We start from the raw sequence: 15,970 nt of genomic DNA on the forward strand, positions 1-15,970 counted from the left end.
TGGGGGTTAACCAAAAGTGTACTTGGTCTTGAAATTAGGAACATAAATAATTTAAAAACACCTTGACTTCTCTCTCTCTCTCTCTCCCTACCATCTCTCCCCATCCCTATCTTGTTTTCTACTCTAGGTTCCGATTCCGCTGCCAGATCTATTGTTGCATTATGCAGTGGCGGAGAACTAATTAACCCGACTACAATAACCAGCAGTGGACCCACTCTCTATGTGGAGTTTATCAATGATGGAGACATGACTGGATCGGAATACTCTTTGCAGTTCGTCTACTTTGGTATGCGATTTGGGTATAACTCGACTACTTTTTTTTTTAAAGAACACAATATCATGGGGGAGAAGCATCGAGGATCGATTAATCACATCATAATGACGTCATACAAATGCTGTTCATCATCATCATCATCATGTAGTTAAAATTGTAGAAGAACGTTTGAACATCTGAAAATTTCTGAGGGGGACCCTAGCTTGTAAAGTCGTTGAATGAAACCAACCAATATTATTATCATTTATGATGATGATGATGATGATAATGATGGTGATCTTGATCATTATTATTATCAGTAGCAGGAGTAGTTTTTAGTTCCTTCTTTCTAAACAGATTCAAAAGTGTTCTGTCCCGGCGGTTGGGTTAGCAGACGTGGTTTCTGCTACAAACTCTACCACGAACCAGTACCATGGCAACAAGCAGCATCACGATGCGGGTATGATGGAGGGTTCCTGACATCCATAGTTGATCGAGAAGAGAATGACTTCCTTCTAGGTGAGATAATATTCAACTGTTCTGCTGGTATAGCACGAATGATGTATTACCAGTAAGTTAGCAGCCAGTAATAGTCACGGGGTAGTAGTAGTAGTAGTAGTAGTAGTAGTAGTAGTAGTTGTAGTAGTAGTAGCAGCAGTAGTAGTAGCAGCAGCAGCAGTAGTAGTAGTAGTAGTAGTAGTAGTAGTTGTAGTAGTAGCAGTAGTAGTAGTAGTAGTAGTAGTAGTAGTAGTTGTAGTAGTAGTAGTAGTACTAGTAGTAGCAGCAGCAGCAGTAGTAGTAGTAGTATAGTAGCAGTAGTAGTAGTAGTAGCAGTAGTAGTAGTAGCAGCAGCAGCAGCAGCAGCAGTAGTAGTAGTAGTTGTAGTAGTAGTAGAAGGAGGAGGAGGTGGAGGTTGAGGAGGAGGTTGAGGGGAGGAGGAGAAGGTGGAGGAGAAGGAGGTGGAGGTTGAGGAGGAGGAGGAGCTGGAGGGGAGGAGGAGGAGGTGGTGGTGGTGGAGGAGGAGGAGGAGGGGAGGAGAAGGAAAAACAGGAGCATACAATACCCGACAAAACTTAATACACTCTTTAAGAGAGAAATATAAATACCCTATACTAGCAATGTACATGTATCTCTGGTGTTACTGAGCTGTTTTAATGGAGGTGTGGATGTGGATGAGACGTGTCTAGTTCATTGCTAAAGCCGGGGTAATTATAATTGAGCACCAGGAGAGGCAATATGCCAAACATCAGTCCACTATTATAATAATTATTATTATTGTTTATCTTTTGTTCAGAATCTTTTGGAAATGAGACATCTTTAGCATGGATAGGAATGAACTCCAGCAGGCGTTGGCTTGATGGTTCCAGTTCTCTTCATTACAACAAGTAAGTTGTGGTTTATAGGTTTAAACAGTAGCGGTTTAAGTAGTAGTAGTAGTAGTAGTAGTAGTAGTAGTAGTAGTAGTAGTAGTAGTAATAGTAGTATCAAGGTAATATTATTAAGATTATTATTATCTTTGTTATCTTTATTAGTAGTAGTAGAATTTATTGGATAATTTTGTTTAGCACAGGGCTAATCTGGCACAAGGTCTTTTTTATCATTATCATTATCTTTATTTTGTTTATCATCATTATTATTATTATTATACTTGTATAGTTTCAGATACCCGACGATAAATGAGTTACGATGTTACACTCTTGAACTGGATAAAAACGGAGCATGGTCTGATTCAAATTGTGAACAAGAACAGAACAACTTTATATGCAAGAAAACTCAAGGTTAGTATCACATTTGGCCAAAATCATTATTATTTTTATATTATTACTATTTCCTGTGGGCATCTGTAAAGTGAACCGCAACCTTTGACGTTCAGATATATGTATCTTGATAAATTATCGTTGTCGTTCAGAATAAGAAATACAAAACATCATAACCAACACAAAATATCCTATAAGGAAAAGGTAAGGAAAACGAAGTATCATAATCTCCTACTCGAATTGGTTGCAAAGTAGCATCTATAAGGAGTACGAATTAATTTATTTTTGACGACATCGGGCATAAAAAGAAGGAAAAAATCCCATTAAGATGGAAAATTTACATCATTATAACCCACCTTTCCATTACTCCCTATCTTCATCTGTTCCCTCTTCTCTCTCTTTCTCTCTCTCTCCTCTCTGTCTCTATCTCTCTCCTCTCTGCCTCCCTCTCTGCCTATCTTCCTCTCTGTCTCTCTCTATCTCTCTCCCTCTATATCTCTCCTTTCTGTGTCCCCTTTTCGCCTCTCTCTCTCTCTCGCTCTGCCTCTCTCGCTCTGCCTCTCTCTCTCTCTCTCTCCCTCTCTCCTTTCTGTGTCCCCTTTCGCCTCTCTTTTTTCCCCCTCTCTCTCTCTCTCTCTATCTCTCTCTGTCTCTCTCTCTCTCTGCCTTTCCGCCTCTCTTTCTCTCTCTCTCTCTCTGCCCCCTCTCTCACTCCAGTTTGGCCCGCTTTCACTTCATCTCTACCTCTATGCCTGGTGCTCCGACATATTATGCTCAGGCAACGAAATGCACACTGATTTATCTTATCAAATAAACAGGGATAAGGTTAGGGTTAGTTATAGTGTTTGGTTCGGGGTTGAAATTGAGAATTTATTGTGCAGGATATTGTGTCGGATCATGCGTCGTCCCTCTGTCTAGGTTTATTTTGCTACAAATCCATGTATTCTGTTTTAAATTAACTCTTAGACGGATCTGGAGGGAGATACTGGACTGCCCTTCATGGCCGAAAGGGCGACTCCTCGGGTATCAGCGATGTAAACAAAATCCTCATATGGTTCATCGTGGCAGCCATACTCCTTTTGATAGTTTTCTTCCAAGGCAGGCGGGAAAGCTGCCTATACCCGATCATGAAGGACTGCATGAAAAGCCCTAAAAACTCCTGCGTAGGCTGCATACGCGTAGTGTTGAAACCATGCTCAATATGTATTGAAACTATCCGCAAATGGTACCAGAGGCGGACGACGCGAACATCCTCTCCCTGCTCTAGCCAACCTACTGCTCCTGAACCAACCAATCGAGCTCCCCTAGCCCAGACCATATTTCGAAGAGGTTCGACGTCATCAGAAACGGACGATTATCCGCGCAGAGAGTTCGGGACAACGCAGTCGCCGTCGACCTATAGTGATGATGTGATTTCGGAGGCTCCTCCCCCATCCTACATTCATGCAGTGGACGATCATCCGCGTAGAGAGTTCGAGACAACGCAGTCGCCGTCGATCCATAGCGATGACCATGACGTGAAAAAGGAGGCTGCACCCCCATCCTACATTCATGCATTGGCGCCTACGTTTGACGTTTCATACAATGACCCTAGAGGTTCAGAAACATCGATTAATGCTAGAGAATCAATAGCGGCACCCTCATACGAGTTTGCAGTTGCAGGATTTCAAACTACCATTTGAACATTCATATTACGCAACATTGTTTTAAAGAGAGCAACACGATTTATCATCCATTCTACTTGGCACAAATTCATAATTGTATTTATTATTTGATTCATTTCGTTTTATTTCAACGGGGTAGCCCATCAGTAGTTCAATAAATGTAAACTCAGTAAGTAAAACAAAATCAAGAAAAAATCAAACATAAACAAATTTTGAAAATAATTCCTTTTATCGTAGTAACAGTGTGTCGAATCATAAGTATACATAATTTGTAACTTGTAGGATAATTGTGAGAGACACAGTAATCTGTAATTGGTAAGCACTATATATTCAAGTTTGTGACAGACTCCATATTTGCTTTCACTATATGTTTTGGGATTGCTTACATTTTTCTCAAATAACTTGTGCAACTTCTGCTTCGTTTGGGCATTTCGTACTCAACTAAGTAGATAATTGTTCCAGATAATTGCACCTTTAAGAGAAAAGGCCCTTCTTCCATTTTTAGTTTTAACTTTTGGGATGACTAATCCACGAGTATAAGATATTCTATTTCTATAACGATGTGTTGTTGCAGACTGTTACATTATCTTGAAGATATGAGGGGCAATTACCGTTCATAATATCGAACATAAGTTTACATTTCTGGAATTGCCAATGTTTTTCCATGTTTATCCACTTGAGTTTTGAGAAAATCTTTGAACCTGGGGTAGGAAAATTGATTTGGAGAACTTTCCTAGCCATATGTTTATGCATCTCAATCAGTGTATCCCGAAGACATTGATTACAATTTGACCATGAGGTGCAACAACAGTCAAACATGGTAATACTAGGAAGGTGAGACTTTTGCTAATAACTTGGCACTGTCTATCGTTATATATTTTCCGACACGTCTCAATAGTGCCAACCTTGAAGCAATTTTATTGGAAGTATGCTTAATGTGTTCATTCCAGAATAAGGTGCTGGTCCAACCACATCCCAAGATATTTCACAATTTTCTACATGTCTAATTTGCAGACCATCTTTCTTTATGTCGATTGGTGCCTCAATATGTCGTAGTCTTTTGGGTTTCCCTAGAAGTAAGAATTTGATTTAACCCTGTCTAGATCACTATTCAATGTACTCTCTATGTCCTTTGGGCTCTGGACACAATCGCCGTATCATCGGCATACAACGTCACCTTAATATGTTCAACGCTATCGGGCAGATCATGCATAAAGTGGGTGAACAATAGGGGTCCGAGTATCGAACCTTGAGGTACTCCTGACTGTAGACCTGTAATTCAAATGTTGCCCTTTGCACTGTGTGCACGCACTGATAACGACCTTTTAAGTACGATTCAAACCACGATAGTGTGTTACCAAGTACACCATCTGTGTATAACCTCTCGTGCATCTGGCAATGGTCAACGGAATCAAAGGCCTTCCGTATATCTAAAATACCATCCCTGTTAATTTACCACTATCCATATTCCTCTGCAGATTATCGCTAACATAACTTATGTCAATAATTCAAACATCATAATACTTAATTAAAGTTAATATAAAACTGTTTAATGAAATAATTTATTTGCATTTGGTACTTTACGCACATTGACCTTCAATGTTCTAATTAATGTACGTTATTCTGCTGATAATTATAAACCAATAAATAGTAACTGGAAACTCACTCGACAGTCATATGCTACGCGATTACTGTTGTGATTATTTATTAATATTAATGATCTGTGTACATGGTATTGTGTAAGAAATATACCGAAACAAAATTGGTTAAAATAGTTGGCCTACTCTTTTGGTAAAACCTACGTCCAATCTTTACACTTGTCCCTGTTTCAATAATGATTATAAGATTATGAACAGTCGTGTAAAGTTCATGACTGGTGTACTAGTTGGAATGTTTTTTCACTAATAAGAATGTAATTTGAGATTTGAGGCATCAGATGTTTTCCTCACAAACAATAACTTGTCAAACTAATATGTATCTCAATCCTTTCCTTGGTTGAAAAGTTAGGCATTCAGAATAATGTTTTGCTGATTTTTAGTTTCTCATTGAAGCACAAGATAAGACACAACATATTCGAACTTTCGTTTCTAACGTACTTTCTACATGTATGTCAAAGCTGACAATGTGAAATAAAAACAAAAAACAAAAAGCGATCAATAAATCTTCTGTTGAAGCCAGAAGGTCGTTAACTCATATCATTTTACATCGAAGTAATGCCCTTCTGGCTCTCAAAAATATGGCATGAACAAAGAGCAAGACAGTGTATCATCTGACTTTATGTGGTTTTGTTAGTTTATTGAACTTTGCTTCAGGCTAGCAATAGTTTAGCAAATTGTCATGTTATTTTGTCACCCCCATGTAGTACACACGTACACAACTAACTTTTGTTAATTACATAGGCTTTTATAATATGTTAAGTGGAATAAAAAGTTGACTTTTACAGAATATTTACATTAAGAGTTCAAGTACTCGCACACACTCGTTAAAATTCAAAAGCTACAATTGCTTGATCCGCCGTTGTTGACTTACTAATCAACAGTAGTTTGGTATCATCAAAGATTCGGACACTCAGACTTCAGACTATGAACCTTACTTCCACCACCTTCATTCCTCCATTGTGTACTAGGTCTTAAATGCTCATATTCGTAAAGATTACGTCTCGAGCATGCAAGGAGGACAGATTTCTTGATATCATACCAGTTAAACCCGCCTGGTTGAGCTTGTGAACTTCTATACCGGATAAGGTCGAACGATATGCTCAATGTTAACCACGAGTTCTTTTCATCTTAATTGTTTAAATACGGCACTATCCCTGGGTCTCAGTTTTGGGGAAGACAATAAACAAACTCTTGAACACTGAAATACCGGTGTAGAACCTTTTCATCTGTGGTTCGGATAGTAAAGGTAAGCTAAAGTTGTTTTGGATGTTGAAATGTGGTGGTGTACTTGAAGTGCGTATCAGGACAAATACCCTCTAGACAATCACTTCCCGGAAAATTACCCCCGAGGACAAGCTGAAGTCAGAGAAGGAGAAAAAGGAGAGCTTGAGAGATAGATTAGAGGATATAATAGATGTGGTGGAGTTTCGAAGAATGACGTTATAAAAAAGGTTGAACGAGATAAGGGAAGAAAATCACCTTGAACCATAATGCATGGCCCTACAGAGGAATTTATCCTGTTGGGGACCGGGGGAAAATGCAATAATTTATTGATAATTTTTTAGCATTTTCTTAGTTTTTTTGTATTTGTGGGGGCGACGACGCACAGTGGGCCAGGGAGGAACCAAAGTGCGCCAAAACTCATTTTGGGGGATTTATTTTTTATAAATCCAGAGGAAATGTTGGATTTCCAGGGATTTCCGCTTACATTTTATTACCAACATTTTTTCTGATGTCTAAGCTTTAAAGGTACTATGTCCCATTTGCAGGCCAAACAAATGAAAAGGTTAAATTCCAACGATATTTGAAAGATAATACTAATTTAGAACTTCCCTAAAAAAGTTGGGGCTTGAAAATGTCTTCAAGTGGGAAAATAACGACTATTGGTTGTAAAATCGACTTAGGAGCTATAGAGCCAAAAAGTAATAGTCTTGATTTTCAGACCATTGTACCGAATGGTCATACGTTTTATGCTGTGCAAAGATTCAATCAGTTTAATTTTGGCCATCACAAGAAGTGGGTTATTGATGTAGACAAATGCTCATGTACCCTCTACAGCTCATTGTATGTATGTTATTACCAAAGAGGAAAAAGGGACAGTCAGTCACCCAATAGCGTCTGACAGTGAAAAAAAGTAAATTGCTCGTTTTTATACTATAGTTTTGCTAAGGAATGTAATTTTTTAATACAACAAAACTTCGAAAACCTGTGAGAGGGAAATCACTTCCGTCACCTTCACCCCTCTCGTTCACTATGCTCCCTCGCACTGGCGTACTGATGGGGGAGGCTTGGGGGCAGTTCCCCCCCCCCCCCCACTCCGAGAACGGATGGACCCCATGCGTGTTACCAAAATGTCCTTTTCGTAACAAAAGAAAAAGGTCGACCCGTATTGACTTTACACACCGGACTTTTGCTGAAAGGGGGGGGGGGGGGGTGCTGAAAAAGGCTCGTATAACAAAAGAAAAAGTTCGACCCGTATTGACTTTACACACCGGACTTTTTCTGAAAGGGGGGGGGGGGTCGCTTGGAACACGCATATGCGTACCCTAAATAACACTGAGTGGGGGGGGGGGCGGCCCCCCCCCCCAATACAAATCAAACGTGGTTTATTTCTAATTCGATACCAGTGATTTAGAAATGTTGCTGAAATGGCATGTTTTTTCCTGGGCTTCCGTGTACTCTGCCCCCTGGATCCACCAAGGGCCCTAAGGCCGGCCCATGGTTGCTCATCTGACCGTAATTAAATGCCTCAAAACCCCTGAGCTTCTGGGGGCTCCGCCCCCTGGACCTCACTCCAATTAGTCACCTGCATGCCAGTGTCACAAATATGGTATCAAAGTTATGCTAATCTAACCGTAATTAAATGCCCAAAACCCATCAGCTCCATGGGGCTCCACCCCTTGATCCCCGCCAATTTACGCTTCACTTGCTTCGCTCGCTTTGCTCTATCTGATCGTAAATATGTTAGCCCCTCCCCTCCACTTTGATAAACGTTCCGCGAGGCCTGCATGTAAACATGTAAAAGTGGGGGGTGATGCGGATTTTTTCTTTTCCCCCACCCCCCGCCAATGTTTTTGCTCAATACGCCACTGCTCCCTCGTCCCTCGCATTTCGCCCCCTCTTTAATACCGACAGATGAATTAAACCTACATTAACTACTGTGTTGTTTCCTTTTCTTTTATCTCGTATTAATTCCTGTAGAATTCGAATCATGGCTGATGCATTAAAGAACGTCATTGGTCAGAGTCTGGAGTGTCCTGTATGTCTGAATACCTTCACCAATCCCAAGATCCTGTCTTGTTCTCACACCTACTGCAAGGTCTGTCTGGACAACGTCTTGGAATGCCATGGTAACGATCAGATGCTCCGATGCCCGGTCTGCAGAGCTGAAACCAATGTGCCAAACCAAGATGTCAGCAAATTACCGACAAATCTAGCTTTGAAGTCTCTCATAGAGGATGTGAAGAATCAACATCATTATTGCACGAATTGTAAATCCGAGGACAAACCCCAAGCTGTTGTCTACTGTCAAGACTGTGGTATGTATCTATGTATCACTTGCCTCAACGCACACTCTCTGTGGCAAAACTTCATCAGTCATGAGGTCTTAGCCATGAGTGAGATCGTATCAGGGAAGGTGTCAGTACGTAGATACCGTAAATGCAGGAATCACCCCAAAGAGGATGAGGAGTGCTTCTGTTCCGACTGCAGGAGATTTGCCTGTTTCAGGTGTGTTGTCATGGAACATAAAGACGAAGGACACCGGGTCACCGAGGCAGCTGTTTATGAACGCAGCCATATGAAGAGTATCGAGGACCTCAAATCCAAGGCGGATAAGAAACGCTCTTGCTTCCAGAAATACGTCGATTTCATTGATGACCAGAAGAAGCGTGTGATCAATGTTCAGAAGCAGCGTACAGATGATATCAACAAAGCATATGAAGAATCAGTCCGGCAGTTGACAGAAAAGAAAGAAATCCTCATTGGTGAAGTCAAGGGTAGGACCAAAGGAGTAGAGAAAGAACTGGACGAAATGAAGAAATCGGCCCAGGAGCACATCACTCACTTGACCACCATAGCTAACGTGGTAACCAATATAACAAAGATACCGTTAGATATGGATTCTTTGGCTGCACACGACACTCTATGTCAAGACCTACAAGAGGCCTTGAAACAAGAAGATCCTGATTACAAGCAGCCGATGCAATCGAGTAAGAAAGTAAAAAGTTTCACTTTTTAGAGAAACGCTAAAATGGACGAGCAAGGTCTTGGTAAGATCGTAAGTGCAGTTGCAAAGAACATCGCTTTGCCTACTAAGAATAGCACGAGTGCCATGATAAGTACACCAGACGGTAGGATGGCTGTGGGGTGTTGGACAGGTGGCATAGAGATCTTCTCTGCTGATGGTCAGCACCAGCAGAAAGTTTTCAAACACGTGGGGATTCTTGGAGTAGGATTCCTCTCTGATGAACGGTTTGTTATACTTGATGACTCAAACAATTATATCACGCCATACACACTAGCGTACGCAAAGTTGAATGTTAGGTTTGAGACTCTGGGTTGCGATGAAGGTGGATTTCCTAGCCTTACTGTAGACGGAGATGATCAGATCTATGTTAGCTACAGGAAAGCACAGAAGATCCAGGTATTCTCACCAGCAGGGGGAAGGGCGATCAGGGAGATACCATGTAATGGGTATGAAGTTGTGCAAATTACTAGTTATAATGATTACCTGATCACTGCATCTGGTAACACAATACGATTGATTGACAAACAAGGTGTTGTTAAATATGAATTAGCGAAATTAGGTGGTGATCTACGTGCTGTTGTGTCTCAAGGAAATACAATCCTGATAGCCACCGTGAAGCACAATGTAGGTTTGGTCAGCATTGATGAGTACACTAACGAGCTGAAGCATGTCCAGAACCTGATCATTGATTACAAGATTGAGAAGCCCGAGAGACAGTGGTACCTTCTCCAGCAGTACCGATCAGGAGAGATCGCTCTCTGCACTCCTGATAGACTCTATATATTCGACTGAATTTAACAGATGATGACTCCTTACTTGCATTGTATGACACTGCTAACTTCAAGCCCGAATAAAGACGGGTGGGGTGGGGGGCTGCGACCGAACCTTTTTATTTCACATAATATTTTGTTTTTTAATAGACCACTCCCCGCAGCCCCCCTTTTTTGTCGATTAATTTAGGGCAACACCCTGGCGGTCCCTATCACCATTTCAAATATAATAACGGCGCCCCTGTTCTCAAAGACACAGCAATACAACTTTCAAGACAATGCTCTCTGTATTGAAAAGGGAAGCCCTTTTCTGCTGGTATGTTCGAGCCAGGCCAGAAAAACAGGCCAGTTTTTTTGTGACTTCATAAAGTAAGGATATATAACATCCAGTGGAATCAGTTATATCTTGAACTAGATGAAATGGAGTTTTGATAAATGTTTTAGAAATGATATTCCTAGATCATGTGTATAGATCAATTTGAATGAATGAACCTTTCTTAAATACAAAAAGTAACCTTTCTTTTAATATCCTTCTAATGTGTTTATCTTTCAAGATTTTGTTGTTGTTGATGACTCTACATATGAATGTGACATTTTTGGTAGCTGTTGTAAATATATAAATGATGTAGACACAATTTCATTATTGTGGACTAAAAGATTATTTCACAGTAGGAGGTAATCATCCTAGTAATGGAAATTGTATATATTGCTGTTAAATACATTGAATATTTGTCCTTCATTTTCTACATTGAATTTCAGATCACTGTCCGATTATTCGAACTAGTTTCTATATTTTACCAAGAATCATGTGAGGAAAGCCACTTTTTTATTTTAATTTCTACTTCTAACAATTTATCTAGTTGTGTTTAAAGAGGTTTGTTTTTAAAGCCGACATATTGATTGTATGATATACGTTGCAAAAGTACTGTAAAAGCAAATGTCAAAAATAAGGGTTGATGTTTTCATCTGAAAGACTTTGATATGTTGTTGTCTGTTTTCTTTGTTTACTTTCCGTCTGGCAAGGAAGGGGGAGAAATAGCAGTTTACTTTTGTTTTTGTCAGTAAAAAGTTCATGTTATATTATGTCATGAACTGTGATGTAAATCCCATCAGCCATATTTGAACTGTTTACAAAAAATGACGCTATACACACACATACCAAACACGACAAGCAACACGTGCAAACTATCATCTTCCACTTACCAGGGCCCTGTCTTTTATAAAGAGTCGATATCAATCACAACTATGTACATAAGAGATAGGAGACTCCAAACTTGCGATTGATTGGAGGACTTGCGATTGTTTTGGATCAATCGTAACTCTTTGTAAGACGGGGCCCAGGACAGTTTTCGCCCAAAAATCTAATTCATACACAGGACCAAACTTCTGGACCACCATTGCTCCGAATCTCAAACAGCTTAAGAATTGTGGCAGCTTTAAAAAACATATCAAATTGTTATTATTGAATTCGTACGTGTAATGCACAACTATATTATTTTTTCCCGACCTTGAACATTCTATTCTGAAACTTCCTTTTCTCACTTCTCATTCTTCTTCTGATTCCCATTCTTTACCTTCTCTACCTATTTTTCTTCTTTCTTACATCCAACATCCATATCATTTCATTGTTTTTGTCTGTATACTTTGCTTTTTAATTATTATACTTCTACCTTACTATGAATGACAAAATTATTTTGAGGAACTTAAATTCTACAAGCTATATGCTTTTTATCGAGTTCCTTTTTTTCACATGTAATTTCGAAATTATTTAGTGTAAATGCCATACAAACTTATGCTGTGTAGATGTCTTTATTGTTCACGAATATCAATTTTGTAAATATGCTATGTTTTGTTAATGTATTGTATCTTTCTCATGTGAAATAAAAGAAACTAAACTAAACTGAAACTGAATTATATCTTTTTTAAAGCTCGGTCACTTATAAAGTTTACTGATAGCTACTACCTACCAAGCAACTTTGATATATTTGTTCAAATGTATATACATGTACTCTATTATTTTTGTGTAACATTGTATTTTTTCATGAACACGTATGTATGTTATTCTTTAATAGCAATGATAGATTGAATTGGATCGAATAACAAATATAGTTATTTATACGACGTTTTATAAAGTAAAAATATATGTATTTAAGACATGTATTTACAAAACAAAATATGAAATATGTGTCTACGAAAGGATTTGCAGGGGAGGGGAAGCACAAGTCAAATTACCTGGCGAACACCCCCTAAAAGTAATTTTATCAAATTTAATAGCGGGGGGCGGGGGTGGACGTGCAAGTATGTATTAAATGGGTACTCTAGAGGGAGCTTGTCCAACGTAGTATACCACTGTTATATATGAAATGTACTCCGGTTTCTTATGCAGATAATTATAATGTCTATTGTGATGGAGACGTGATCCCTTCTTCCTCAAAGCCAGCACGACTTTCAATCTTTCTCTTTACTACATGTAGATCCTTTTTGTACGGTAGCCACCCAAACTTTCATGAGTTAATGTTAATACTTTTATATTGCTTACCAAATAAATTTTGATTCACATCGAATTCAGTCTGAATTGTACATGAATTTCATACATCGCACAGTTGAAAGAGCTTTTGTGCAAGAGAGTCGCATTAAAGGGCAATCCAACCTTATAATAGTAAAAATCATATTTTTCAAAGCAAGATTTAAGAGAAACAGAATAGAGAACGTAGATGAATTTGATGTAAAAAAAATCAATAATATGTTAATTTCCCGTAAGTGCCTTCTCCTTTGGGATTACAAAATCTCTCCCTTACTATATCGGAAACGAAACTCCCAAGAAAGTTAAACAGTACAAAAAAGCTTTTCCCATACGCGGGGGCGGCGATTTCTTTTCATGACCGGGGGGGGGGGGACGAAATGCGAGGGACGAGGGAGCTGTGGCGTAATAAGCAAAAACGTTGGGGGGAGGGGGGGGGGAGGCAGAGAAAAATCCACATCACCCCCACTCTTACACATGCAGGCCCCGCGTAACGATTTTCAAAGTGTGGGGGGGGGGGGGAGGGGAGCTAAAGTATTCATGATCAGGTAGAGCAAAGCGAGCGAAGCAAGTGGAGCGTAAATTGGCGTGGATCCAGAGGCGTAGCCCCATCAAGCTCAGGGGTTTTAGGCATTTAATTACGGTATGATGAGCATATTTGTATACCTTATTTGTGACACTGGCATGCATGTCACTAATTGGAGCGGGATAAAGGGGGCGTAGCCCTCAAAATCTAAGGGGTTTTAGGTATTAAATTACCATCAGATGAACATCAAGGGGGCTGCCTTAGGGCCCTTGTTAGGGTCCAGTGGGCAGAGCCCCCGGAAGCTCAGGTTTTTGTATGCATTTAATTACGGTCAGATGAGCATCCAGGGGCCCCCTTAGGGCCCTGGTGGGGTGAAAGGGATGGATCCCCAAGAGGCTCAGGGAAAAACCATGCCCATTCCAGCATTATTTCTAAATCACTGGTATCGAATTAGAAATAAACCACGTTTGAATTTCATTACTGGGGCAACTGCCCCCAAGCTCTCCCCCGCCCCAATCATTACGCCCGTGCGAGAGAGCATAGTGAACGAGAGAAGTGACTACCCCCTCACAAGTTTTTGAAGTTTTGTTTTGGTTGCGATGAAGGTGGATTTCCTAGCCTCACTGTGGACAATTTAAGGAACCGCTATTTATGTAAAGTACCTTGAAGAAGGGAGTATACCATTTGAGAAAGCTGTTTCCAAATTTCATAAAGTTAAGAATGTTTTTTTAGAGGTGGTGTGGTCTAGTGGATACGTCACCGGACTGTCGATCACAAGACTCGCGGTTCGAGTCATGCTGCGGCACTAATGTCCTTTGGCAAGACATTGATCTACATTTGCCACACTCAACCCAGGTGAGAGGAATGGGTACCTGGTAGGATTATTCCTTGAAATGCACTGTGCGCGGATAAAGACTGCCGGAGCTAAAGCTAAGGTAATAATTTCCAAAACTATTCGGAAGCGCAGAGAGATGTTATTTCATAACGTATAATGCGCCATACAAGAACTGAATATTATTATTATTATTATAACATTTTTTTCCTGCATCAATTGAATCATATTAATTATTTTGATTATGACAGAACTTCAATAAACATACTATTTTTTTAAATACACTCTTGTGAATGATACTGTTGCTTACAAGGATCGACAGAATAATAATTGTTCACATCATGAATATTGTATTAATTCATGCTATTGTTAGGTACTCATACGTATTTAATAAATCAGTCAGGCGGTTGGTGGGTTCGAATCTTGATCATTTGGTTAAATACTTAATATTCCTCGACCCGATTAGGAAAATGTAATCTTTTACGAAAAGCCGTTTGAATCATCACCAACCGTAGAACATTTGAAACAGAGTTTATAAGCACATAGGCCTACATGTAGCTTTTCTCAAACCATGCATTCATATAACTCACATTATCACTGCCTGGTGACCATTGTTACTTGTAACTTGTTAATTGTTTTCCCTGACTGTGGAATGGCATATCCGAGCGCTCTCTTTCCAACGGACAAGGTGCTATGTAAATTGCAACTAGTATTATCAATCATTATGAGCATCGTTTGGTTAGCGTTGAAGGAAGATTGGTTGCTCTAGGCTGAAGATAAATCGAAAGGCCGTCTATAATGGCTTCCCGATCCTACAACAGATTCTTAGGACGGAGCTGCCGTCACCTCACCAATATTCAACGACATTCTCGATCCTCGAACGTCTCTGCGTGAAATATCAAACGTTGGATCTAACGCTTCAGAGTAGGATGGAGGCACAGGCTTCCAGTGGCAGATCTAGGGGAGGGGGCGGGCCCCAAAAAGGTAAAGTCTAGCTCGAATATCAACTTCCAGATTCAAATTAAAAAAAAATAGTCATACAGTATTAAAGCGCCAATCTTGCCATTTTATTGTCATACATACAGCTCAGTTATAGGCTAGCTTGTATGTAATTATTGCAGTACGTCTCCATATTCCTTATTCCAAATGTATTTTCCTTTTATTTCCATTTCCTCAAATTTCTTCGACTATTCTTTTTTGCTTTGTAATGTTTTAAAGGGCGTACCCGTTATGTTTTTATTATTTACGCCTTCTCTATTGTGTAAAAACCTAACCCCTTCTTCAAATGGATTGTGTATTATGTGTATTTACATTTTTGTTTAAAGAATGAAAGAAAATAAATGTTACTCTTAATGGAACTGAACTGTTTTGAAGTATTTGTTCAATATATTAGAGCTCCATCTTACGCAGAACCTTCATCCCTATGTCGTGTAGGCCTACAATTATGGAAAAACAGCCCGTTGACAACCTGAAACTTCTTAGCTCTATCCACCAGATGATGAGTAATCCAATAAATGTAAAGATCTATTAAAGATAATGAATATTTTTTTGGGGGATAATTTTCTCCCTTTTTATTTTAATGATATTTTATTTCCTTCCTCATGGATTCACATTACAAGAAATTATCACAATAAGTAATATAAAACATGATCTTCTATACAAGACCCTTCATGAATTACATCAATTAATTAACAATGAACGTAGACAAATCTCAAATTAGACATGTTTGTACATTTTTTC

The 15,970-nt window shown here is 39.4% G+C and overlaps 2 protein-coding genes across 2 annotated transcripts; both read left to right on the plus strand.

The window, feature by feature from the left end:
- Positions 1–378: 378 nt before the first annotated feature.
- Positions 379–3,692, plus strand: LOC115923771. The gene is made up of 5 exons (XM_030985065.1): positions 379–418; positions 611–772; positions 1,548–1,638; positions 1,910–2,031; positions 2,977–3,692. The coding sequence occupies exons 1-5, from the start codon at positions 379–381 to the stop codon at positions 3,690–3,692; spliced, it is 1,131 nt and encodes a 376-aa protein (XP_030840925.1).
- Positions 3,693–8,543: 4,851 nt separating this feature from the next.
- LOC115923778 (E3 ubiquitin-protein ligase TRIM33-like) lies at positions 8,544–9,572 on the plus strand. Its single transcript, XM_030985070.1, has one exon. It carries the CDS (start codon positions 8,544–8,546, stop codon positions 9,570–9,572), a length of 1,029 nt encoding a protein of 342 aa, XP_030840930.1.
- Positions 9,573–15,970: the final 6,398 nt, after the last annotated feature.

Source organism: Strongylocentrotus purpuratus, unplaced genomic scaffold (genome assembly GCF_000002235.5).
Source record: "Strongylocentrotus purpuratus isolate Spur 01 unplaced genomic scaffold, Spur_5.0 spur5_contig_835, whole genome shotgun sequence".
NCBI classification, from domain to species: domain Eukaryota; kingdom Metazoa; phylum Echinodermata; class Echinoidea; order Camarodonta; family Strongylocentrotidae; genus Strongylocentrotus; species Strongylocentrotus purpuratus.

Bases quoted from the DNA above. Each gene is read 5' to 3' on its own strand.
- LOC115923771 (XM_030985065.1), top strand. From the start codon at position 379: ATGACGTCATACAAATGCTGTTCATCATCATCATCATCAT. The intron at 773-1,547 runs GTGAGATAATAT...TCTTTTGTTCAG, and splicing joins AGAGAATGACTTCCTTCTAG to AATCTTTTGGAAATGAGACA. The intron at 2,032-2,976 runs GTTAGTATCACA...ATTAACTCTTAG, and splicing joins TATATGCAAGAAAACTCAAG to ACGGATCTGGAGGGAGATAC.
- LOC115923778 (XM_030985070.1), top strand. From the start codon at position 8,544: ATGGCTGATGCATTAAAGAACGTCATTGGTCAGAGTCTGGAGTGTCCT.